The sequence below is a fragment of the Poromitra crassiceps genome (assembly GCF_964638095.1).
Source record: "Poromitra crassiceps genome assembly, chromosome: 4".
In the NCBI taxonomy this organism is placed as follows: Eukaryota; Metazoa; Chordata; class Actinopteri; order Beryciformes; family Melamphaidae; genus Poromitra; species Poromitra crassiceps.
In genome coordinates this window covers 49,558,800-49,569,524 of record NC_139626.1, presented here as the reverse complement: position 1 = coordinate 49,569,524, position 10,725 = coordinate 49,558,800, and the positions used below count along the sequence as shown (strand labels likewise).

The 10,725-nt window shown below is 46.3% G+C and overlaps 1 protein-coding gene across 1 annotated transcript in view; it reads right to left on the bottom strand.

The window, feature by feature from the left end:
* Window positions 1-7,366: 7,366 nt before the first annotated feature.
* Window positions 7,367-10,725, bottom strand: part of LOC310775829 (voltage-dependent T-type calcium channel subunit alpha-1I-like) — a gene marked incomplete at its 3' end in the record, with an annotated part of 351,343 nt that continues 347,984 nt past the window's right edge. Inside the window, exon 37 of the mRNA XM_083635957.1 lies at window positions 7,367-7,990. Coding sequence (XP_083492083.1) covers window positions 7,367-7,990 — 624 coding nt within the window. The remainder of the gene's footprint in view (window positions 7,991-10,725) is intronic.

The following is a 10,725-nucleotide window of genomic DNA, read 5'->3' as shown; positions in this document are numbered from 1 at the left end:
GAGAGACTCTGTCTTTAAGTTTGATATTCAAGTTTTTTCTCTTTCATTCAAACTTTGAGATATCATGTTCATGCACATTATAACATGGTTCATAAGAGTGTTTTCCCTCTCCGAGCATGAATCATTTAGCACATACAATCATCTGGCTTGATTTGGAGATACGCGAGAGAATAAATGAAGAAATACCACGCATGCAGAACCAGAAAAGAGACCATTTTGGTGTTTGAAATGCTCTGGCAACGACATCAAAGACGTGTTAAATAAATCATATTTTGATAGCGACTCCAGAAAGCAGCTTTCATAATGAACTTTCCCTGCTGGGTCCCAAAGCTTTTTACGTTTGTGAAATAAAAGTATCTAAACATTCCTAATACAGTCTTGTTCACGTTGTATCTTATAACTGCAGGCGTTTCAAATCCAGCAGTTTCCAAAGCAAACTGTCGGAGTGGGAAAAAAAGATGAAATATGAAGGCCAGTAATAGCAGCACACAAACCTCGTTTACAACGTGCAAATATTTGTTCAGGAGATTATTTCCCAGGATGACCTCAGGCGGTGGGTCCCAGGACTGAAGACAGCAGAGACCATTCTCTCTTCTTCTGTGAAAGTACTATGATACTATCTTAGCTGGAGAATCTGTTTGCTGAGACAAACCAAACGTCGTGAAGCGGCCATGTCTGTTTGAGCCGGTGGAGTTATTTGACATTTCGGAGACAGAGGCATTTTGCAGCGTAGTGGCCACAGTGCAAGTAATTCATAGTAGGGAAGAAAAAAAAAAACGTTCAAAAACATGTCAGTGTTGCTTTGTTCTTATTGCAGATTGGCTGCGTTCTCCGTCTGCTTCTTCAACGTCTGTGGATGTTTTCTGGATGCTGGTTACCTCAGGCTAGATGACAGCTCATCAAGATGATTGACAGGTGTTTGGGCGGGAACGTGACCAACTGTGTCATCTATAGTGTAACAATACACTTCCTGCCTCAAGGAGAACATTATTATTGTAGCTTTAAACTATGCTTCATGGTTATGTATAACATTCAAGGAGGAATCGTCCATAGTATAATAATGCAGAATAAATGCATAATAATGTGAACTCCTCAGGCCAAATGTTTCACTCAGCTTCATTTATTTTATCATGATGTGTCGCTAGTAATTCAGTCAAGCCAAGTTCAGATTCTACGACGATACCCCACGGCTCAGTCATACTGTAGTGATCCCCCATCGCAGCCCAGTCATTCTGTGCACAGTGTTGTCAAATCCCATTCAAAAAGCATGCAGTTTCATGTTGCCTTGCTTCGCGGCAAAAGTTACACCGAGAAAGTCTTGTTCTGAATAGCTAGGCTAGGATGCACTCCACACGTCAGCAGCATCATTAGTAAAATACACTTGTAAGTTAAGGAACGCATTATTAGACCTCTCGCCGCTGTGTTTTAACAAGACCTTACATTTTATTCACGTACAGTAACGGCTCTGTGGATTACACATTATGTACGCCGAATTGAAGAGTGGCGCCTGGTAATCCATTTCATGGTGTAGCATTGTGGATAATCCAAAAACCTTTTAATGTGCGTCAGCGAGACAACGGCACGTATCAGGTTTGAATCAGCAGGCAGACAGCACAACTGAATGCGCACCAACTAATATATGAATAATACTAGTGGAAGGAAACGTGCGTGATTTCGCATTTTCCTTTTGCCGATTTTCCGAAAGCTCAGCTAATGACAGAGACTCCCGATTACAAGACGGCCAATTAAGTAATCCGAAGAGAATGACCGATGACCGTCGGACAGACTGTCCGCGCCATTAGGCGCACATACTGGAGTGCCACGACTTATACATCTTGATTAAACAAACGCAGCTCATTAAAATGCGTGGTGGTGTGAGTGATCGAAGCTGGAACCGAGGGTATATGCTGGGGGGGAAAGTAGGTCAAACATTGTGGAAACTCACACATCTTTGCACAGCAGCTCATTCATTCATTTCAAAAGAACGAGTTCAGGAGTCAGAGGTTTGTTGAAAAGCTCACTTTTATATGACACTAGAATGACATTTAAGAAACCAAACCAGAAAAATAAAATAAACCAACACATGCATTTGGGGAGGAGGGGGGGGGGGGGGGGGGTTTGGGGATGGAAAGGAAAAAAGAGAAGACAAACACTCCACCTGGAGGTCCACATCGTTATCCTTTCCAGTGACCTTTGAACCTTGGTGACATTTTATTCTAATACATGAATTCATAAACATCATCTTCTTCTCTCACCATATTGCCTATCTATATCTATATGAGCCTCATACATCTAACTGTACGTCTACTGAAGCATGTTGCATATCTCAAATAGGGGGGAAGAGTCAATAAGAGTCATTTTAATAAGGCAGCTTTCCCTCTGGAAGCCGGCTAATGGAATTGAATGGGAATTAGGGGAGGAAGGAGGACAAAGTAGGACAACGCCTGAGGTTTCCTCTCTCTCTCTCTCTCTCTCTCTCTCTCTCTCTCTCTCTCCATTTCCGAGGAGTAAACAGATCACATGACAGATCACATGACGCCTGAGGTTTCCTCTCTCTCATCTCTCCATTTGCGAGGAGTAAACGGATCACATGACTACAGAAACATAATTGCAGTGCTCTGACATCGATATCTTTGTGATGTGTGTGAGAGCGTGTGTTTGTGTGTATATGCGCGTCTAGCCGTCTACATGTATGTGCTCGAATGTGCAGCTTCTGTGATCCTGTATACAGTGGTGCCCAAACCTTTTCTGACAGGCCCCCATTTTACGATATAGGAACATTTACCCCCCCCCCCCCCCTCTCACCCCCCCCCCCCCCCACACACACACACACACACCTCAAATGTGCCGCAGTTGTGAATTAATTATATCAGATTTGTTGTGGTTTGTTTTACTGAACGTAATAACTTAAATAAACTTTTGAATTGACAGTATACTGTATAGTATACAGGATATATACTGTATAGTAGGGGTGTCACGATACCCTCAGTTCACGATACGATACGATACACGATATTGGATTCATGATAACGATACGATATGATATTTATTAATTTTGTACAAAACTTGAATAATGAAAATATATGACTGGAAAAATTGTCTTATTTGAAATACACAAAATGCAAAACAAATGCTGTTGTTGGAAATTGTTATAATAACTAGAAAACAACATGGAAGATAAGGCTTATCTTGCAATATAATGTGTCACACTGTCACAAACTAAACGTTTTTCTTGCATGGTAGGCCTAAAAGAAAAATAAACTATACAATCTATATCTTAAATAACTTATGCAGGTAACGAGCTGTGTATTGTGTAGGCTAGTACTATCTTATTTAATTGTCATCCTCTTAAGAGGATGATTCCTCTTCAATGAATTCTCTGACTGCACTGTATGTTGAGCGTTGCGCAGCGTTAATTGACGATTGAAACGTATCAAGTTAACGTTACTCGTACAATTAGACATGGTAATCGTAACGTACAATTAGAAATTGTTTCGGGAGTTTCGCAGAGCTGCATCGCCTAATGACAGATAGCCTATTATGCGCACATTAGATGCATTCAGAGCGAGATTAATTTGTAGGCTATACTATTAACTGCTTACCCGACATGTTGTGCCCGTGGAAACAATGGCACGAACTAGTTAATTTCAGAATACTGTAGGTCTAGTCTTTAGAGATGAGGGAAGACATCTCGCCTGCCACGGACCGGCGGGGTCTCCCTGTCAGAGTGTCCGTCCGTGTCTCTGCCAGTGCAGAGGCAGACACACACAGCCAGTGCGCTGCTGTCATCCACTGAAACACGCGGTCGCGCATGGGGATAACCGCACGGGGAAACGTGAATAAGTGTTGCGCAAACTTCGCCAGCAATGCATTCATCTATAAATAGCACATTTAATCTTGTCGGTTATTTAATGAGCGTCGGTTTAGTCCCCATTTCAAGCAAACCAATGAAAAGGATAGAGAGAGAATACAGATCAGTGCCGGCCCATCAGTGCAGCATATTCAGAGGTTCTTTTTCTCGGGATATAGTTTTTAATCTTCACGATATCGTCACGTTTTGATATCGCGAAATTTCGTGGGACTTTGATATCGTGAAATTTCGTGGGACAAAATATCGTGACATCCCTACTGTATAGTATACAGTAGATCGCTTTCTGACATATTTCTCGTAAACATTCTTGAATATATTTCCACATAGTAAAACTTCAAACAGCGCATGTGCGCATGCTGCTTCCGGGACGCAGGCACAACAATGTGTAGTCCCAGGAGAGGCCTTTGGAGGGCGGTGTGTGACCAATAAAGGCGACATTCTCCCTGTTACAAGTCACTCTACCATCCTCAATGGCTAAAAAGCTGTTATATTAAGGTGAAAAAGTTACTGATTGGTGCTTCAATTGATCCAGGTTCATATGATACCTAGTCTCATTGGCCAGCCACCCCTCCCTCCCTACCGTGAGAGGAGTCTGGCGGCGCAGGTCTCCATTGTGGAATTGCGATGGGCGGCGCTTAGCGGCAGTGCCCTTGGAAAATAGTTTCCAACAATCCAACTTGCCATTTTCAGCGTGTAGCAACGAGCTAGCGTGTAGGTTTCTGCCGTTAGCTTGCTAGCTAGTTAGCGTTGTTGTTTTCACTGAGGCGGCAGGACACTATTTACAGCGACACACAGGGAGGAGGCCGCGGAAGCCGCTCTAATTGACGTGGTCGGAGCCAATGACAGAGCTTGTAATAAGCCGGGAGCGGACATCCGGCAGCCACTGAAACAGTCGCTCCAATGGGAGAGCAGCTGTAGAGCAGGGGAGGGCTTATAACAATAGCCTGTTTCCGTGCAGCCAGCCTCCTCTCACGGAAGGGAGGGGAGGCTGGCCAGCGAGACTATGTGATACCAGAAACACTGGCTTTAGAACTGCGCCCCCTACAGCCTCTGAAAGGCAGTGACAGGATACATTAGCAATCAGGAGCACTTTGGGAGAACGGGTTAAAAATCCAGCAGAAAACAGAAGTGTTGGCAAGCGCCCCCCTGTGGTTCCTATGTTCCACCAGTTTGGGAACCACTGTGCAAGGTGTGAGTTTATGTGTATGAGTGTGTACATTAATGTGTGTGTGTGTGTGTGTGTGTGTGTGTGTGTGTGTGTGTGTGTGTGTGTGTGTGTGTGCGCGCGTGTATGTGCGTGTGTGTGTGTGCAGTCCTGTCCACCTGAGGTCTACCTATTCTGTATCTCAAACATTGTGACATCTATATTATTATATGATGGATCATCATCACAATTCATCACGCCAAATAGTGAAATAAGTGCTCAAAGGTATGCATTGCAGTAGTTTGGCCCTCATTGCTTACCATAGTATTTTCCTTTCGGAGTGGGGGAAAACGTGGGAATTCTATTCTACTACTATCCTGCTACACTCAAGCAGACCTGAGTCAAATCATTGTTCAGGACAATTCAGAGTTGTCCATCATGCAAAAGCATACAAAGCTGAATTCAACACTTTCCTGTGACGACCTAAAAATGATGCTATCCCTCATATTATTATTGCCCTATGAGAACCTTACGAAGTACAGGGTGCATGACATCATCACTGATGACATCATCACTGAGGTGCATGCAGGTCTTGAGATAGTTCATTTCATAACAATTTCAAAAGTTCGGGAAAACTCTTGAAATACACCCTTTGAGACATTTTAGAGGTGTTCAAAAATGTTGTGGTTTCTTGGTGTTCTGTTTTTTCTACTGAGAAATCAGCCCACTCACAGGACAACAATGTGGTTCTCATTTCCAATGTCTGTGCCAAAAAGGTCTTACATCTCATTTAATAAAAAAAAAAGACTTGTCTCAAATGTAACTTAATGACATTTTAGAGCTCCTGTAGTAAGCTATCTGCAAATACCATTTGGCCCAGGTCTGCCCTCGAAGACTATCTCCTCTCCTCTAGCCCTTTCATGGGTCATTCCAAAGCACTGTCCACTTGTGAGAAATGACCACGACTCCCACAGACGCATTCCTGCTGTCCCTCTCTCTCTCACAGACTGAGACAGACATGTCTCTGCTCTCCCTCTCTCTCACAGACTGAGACAGACATGTCTCTGCTCTCCCTCTCTCTCTCACAGACTGAGACAGACATGTCTCTGCTCTCCCTCTCTCTCTCACAGACTGAGACAGACATGTCTCTGCTCTCCCTCTCTCTCACAGACTGAGACAGACATGTCTCTGCTCTCCCTCTCTCTCACAGACTGAGACAGACATGTCTCTGCTCTCCCTCTCTCTCTCTCACAGACTGAGACAGACATGTCTCTGCTCTCCCTCTCTCTCACAGACTGAGACAGACATGTCTCTGCTGTCCCTCTCTCTCTCACAGACTGAGACAGACATGTCTCTGCTCTCCCTCTCTCTCACAGACTGAGACAGACATGTCTCTGCTCTCCCTCTCTCTCTCACAGACTGAGACAGACATGTCTCTGCTCTCCCTCTCTCTCACAGACTGAGACAGACATGTCTCTGCTCTCCCTCTCTCTCTCACAGACTGAGACAGACATGTCTCTGCTCTCCCTCTCTCTCTCACAGACTGAGACAGACATGCCTCTGCTCTCCCTCTCTCTCACAGCCTGAGACAGACATGTCTCTGCTCTCCCTCTCTCTCACAGACTGAGACAGACATGTCTACATTCACACAAGTCTGAGACGGTGTTGGCATAAAAAGCTAGAACACATCAAATATACAACCTTTCGATTTTCTGTTACCTATGAATCAGCTAAAGAGGAAAAAAGGTTGGTTGATGCTACCGTTAGAGATGAATATTACAAAAAAACAACAACTGTACAAAGTTCAGTTCTTCCTCAAAAGGAGCTTCAGAGTTTGCCATCCGTCCAAGATTGACAACATTGTGTTTGCGGAGGATTGAGGGGGGCACGTTGTGTCAAGCTAGCCCTGTTCTTTAGAAGATCCGATTCCTTAGGAGTTTCTCCTAGCTAACATCATCTCCGCACTGTTCAGGAGTCACTGATGTTCCACCTCTGTCTCTCTAAGGGCTTTCCTGAATGCTCCGTGCATCAGCATGGCTCACATGTAAAGCGCAGGACTGCCACATCTTCCAATCCTGAATCCTGGTTTGGTTCAAAGCCCCTTGTCATTGTTGTAAAGTCCTTTCTAAGAGACTTTCCTGGGGCGAAGAAAGGACTTCAAAAACTCAGACGCAGTTGTAATCTTTTGAGAAATGATCCCGAGCAGCCAAATCTGAGGGGCAAAGAGAGAAAACAGATGACTCACAGACGAGAGAGACTTCCCAAAGAGGGTCCACAGGACAGAGGTCTCTCTCTGTCCCGAGAAAGGTCCAGGAATGCTAAACAGTTTCAACAGAGAGGCAATAAGAGTTTCATCTGTTTTTCCTGGAACTCGTGTTGCTGCTTTTCACGCTGAAGCCTGTATCACCGTCCCCCTCCTCTCCCCTCGCCCTCCCCTCCGTCCAGGGGTTGGGCAAGTAGCCATGAGCATCTATGCCACAGAACTGGCGGCCATCTTTACTCCGTGCGGATACATTGGCCTGGTCCAGCGAGCCTGTGCTGTTGCACTTCTTCACCAGGGGGGGCGCCAGAGAGCCCGGGGAGAGCAGCGACGTCAGCGACAGGCTGTTCAGCGTTTCCGACAAGTGTTCGCTGTTGTAGGCCTGGCTGCAGGCCTCCCCGCCCGCCCCCGCCCCCGCCTCCTCGTCCGAGGGGTCCATGGAGTCCTGCCGCGGGCAGCCGGGGCTGGTGCTGCCGCCGCCGCAGCTGCTCTGGCTCCTCTGGTGCCCCCTGGTGGCCTGGAGGTTAAATGTAGTACTGCGTCCCTTTAATAAAGGGTGGCGCGCCTGGGCTCCTGTGGCCGGCCCCTGGGTGTGTAGGGGGTGGCTGGGGAGGTGAGGCGGGGACATGCTGAAGCTGAGCCCCTCCTCTAGGGTGGTCTGCAGGCTGCCCTCCGAACTGCCTGTGGCCAAGGACGAGTCACTGTGGGAGGGGTGCTGCACCCGGGGGCAAGGAACAAGAGGGAAGTGAGGAATCATTAGTAGGCAAAAGGGAAACAAGTCAAACCAATGACCAAATCAGTGCCAACCCAATACATTTTTTATTTTTATTTTTTATTTTTTTGGGGCATTTCACCTTTATTTATTTTTATATAGGACAGTAGGCAGACAGGAAAGGTGGGGAGAGAGAGAAATAGGGGATGTCATGCGGCAAACGACCGCAGGTCGGATTCGAACCCTGGTCGGCCGCGCGAAGGGCCGAGCCTAACATGCGTTTTCTGCCATCAGATTGCAATCAGATTGTGCTTGACCACATTAGCCTGATTTCATTTACACTTGGCGTTAACATGCGTTTTGGGTGATCAAATTGCCATCAGATTGCAATCTCAAAATGAGTGTCCTCTCAATCCGCATACAGTTGCTGTATCCAGATTGAGAGGACACGTTGCATTTACACTTGTGTTCAATGTGTACACAATGCGTCCCTGACCACCTCCGGAGGTGGTTTGGCCGATCAGATTGCAATCCTTCTTCAATGCGCCTTGGGGGCGTTTACACCTGTACTTGTGGTCAAGCACAATCTGATTGCAATCTGGATGCAGAAAACGCATGTTAACGCCAGGTGTAAATGGCCTCAATGTAATGTGGTTAAATGTAGCAGATGCAATTTTCTTTGACCCAAAGTGTCTGACATTGCTGTAAATGAGTACATTTTTCAGCATGGGTGCGGATAGTCACGATCCCTAATCCTGCCATGTTGTGCTCACTGCAATATACAAGACTGTTACTGTTCCTGTTCCTGTTATGGCCCATTTCCACTGCTGGTATCAACGCGGCCCCGCCCAGCTCGTCTCGCTTTTTTGTCTCATTCCACTGATCAAAAACGTGGACAGCCCGGGTTGAGTTGGGGTTGAGTCGTGCCAGTTTTGGTCCCTGCTTTGTTGAGGTTCCAGCGCTGTGGACCCGGGTTCATACGGTGACGTGAAAACACTGTAGACGGCTGATTGGTCAGGCAGAATCATGTTTACTCTACTGACTGTCAATGCTGCATACCAGTTTAGTGGGGCTTACCTTCTCTTCTGTTATGTTATTTCCATCAGTCTTATGTGTTGCTGCCTTCGGCTCTGGTGAAATAAAATCGATCTCCTTGCTCAGCTTTAACATGACGGTGGTTTTCAATTGTTTTGAGAGAGAAAAAATCCGCTCCTCAGGAAGCCCTTTGTAGTCGTGTGCAGTGTCGGCTCCGCTAGGCCGCAGGCGGGGGGTTAGTGAAGCCGCGGTCTTGCCTGGTGAGAGGCCGCCGGGGTAGAGGCTTCACTTCTCCCTGTAGCGCAACCCCCGTCCCTCGCGCAGCGCATGCATGCATGTGAGTTTGACTAACGACAAAGTGATATCCATTCTCCTGGCCGATTGTCACATTTGCCCATGTACACTGTAGGTCATTTAGAGGCACCGGTATTTCATAAACAGTTTAAAAGTTTTCTGTGTATGGATTTAATTGTAACGTTATATGTTATAGCCTACTTCGGCTATGGGCGGAGGGCAGATATGCGGTTGCTATGACGACCAGGTGTGGGCGGGGGCAGATTGAGCAGCGGTGGAAGCAAAACATCCATCGGGTCGAAACGAGTAGAGCCGAGTGGTGACGAGCTGTGCAGGGCTGTAAAATGTGGTGGAAATGAGCCGTTCCTGTTCCTGTTACTGCCATGTTCTGCTCACTGCAATATACAAGACTGCAAAGAGGATGAGCGAGAGATCACGAGGATGGGGAGACGGAAAAAGAAAGGAAAGAAAAAAGGAGAGAGAGTCTTACCAGAGGCAAGACAGGCGAAGGAAGAAAGACAGCAAAGACACAGCAAAGACACAGCAAAGACACAGCAAAGACACGGGGAGACTGAGACGAAGTTCAAACGAGTCGAGGGAAAACAAAACAGGAAAAGGAAACGGGAGAATGTGAAGAACATGGAGGCGGGAGCAAGAAGCGAGCAGAGAGCGAGTACCAGGCCCGGGGCTGGCCGGGCTAATTAGCCCAGTGCTGCGGAGCATCACTGAGGCACTCAGGCGGGGCCCAAACAAACCACACAGGTACCGGCTTCACACAATCCGTCTCCATGGTTACGCGAGAAGAGGAACTAAGAGAATAAGCCTTTTCCAGTTTGATTCATGCAGAAGGCAACAGGAGGGGAGGTGTTATATTATATTCAGTTTGGGGAGAGCCTACCAACCATGACAAATCATCATAAGCCATATTACATGAGATTATTGGCACGACACGGCAGGAGCGAGGCTGTTACCCTCCTGGGTAATATTGCGATCATACAACGGTTAGCAACAAAATAAAAGATATCATCAACATGTATTCATATCGAGGGGCAATTTGCGCTCATAATAATGCTCGCGTTCAATCGTGTACAAATCGTTTGAACACAATAGTTTGTGTTGAATGACGAGTGTCTTTTGTAAGCAGCCAAATAAAAGGCGGTGTTTGTTGTGTCGGGGGCGTGAATCACCAGGGCTGCCGGGGCTTATTCTGCAATAATGACGGCTTCCTGTACATTGTCCTGTACATTGTCCTGTACATTGTCCTGTACATCGTCCTGTACATTGTCCTGTACATTGTCCTGTACATTGTCCTGTACATTGTCCCTTATTGAGCCAACTCTCTTCTGACTGCCAGGAAGTATATTTGATGCATGGCAGCTTTAGTGAACTGAGAAATATCAGACTAGACT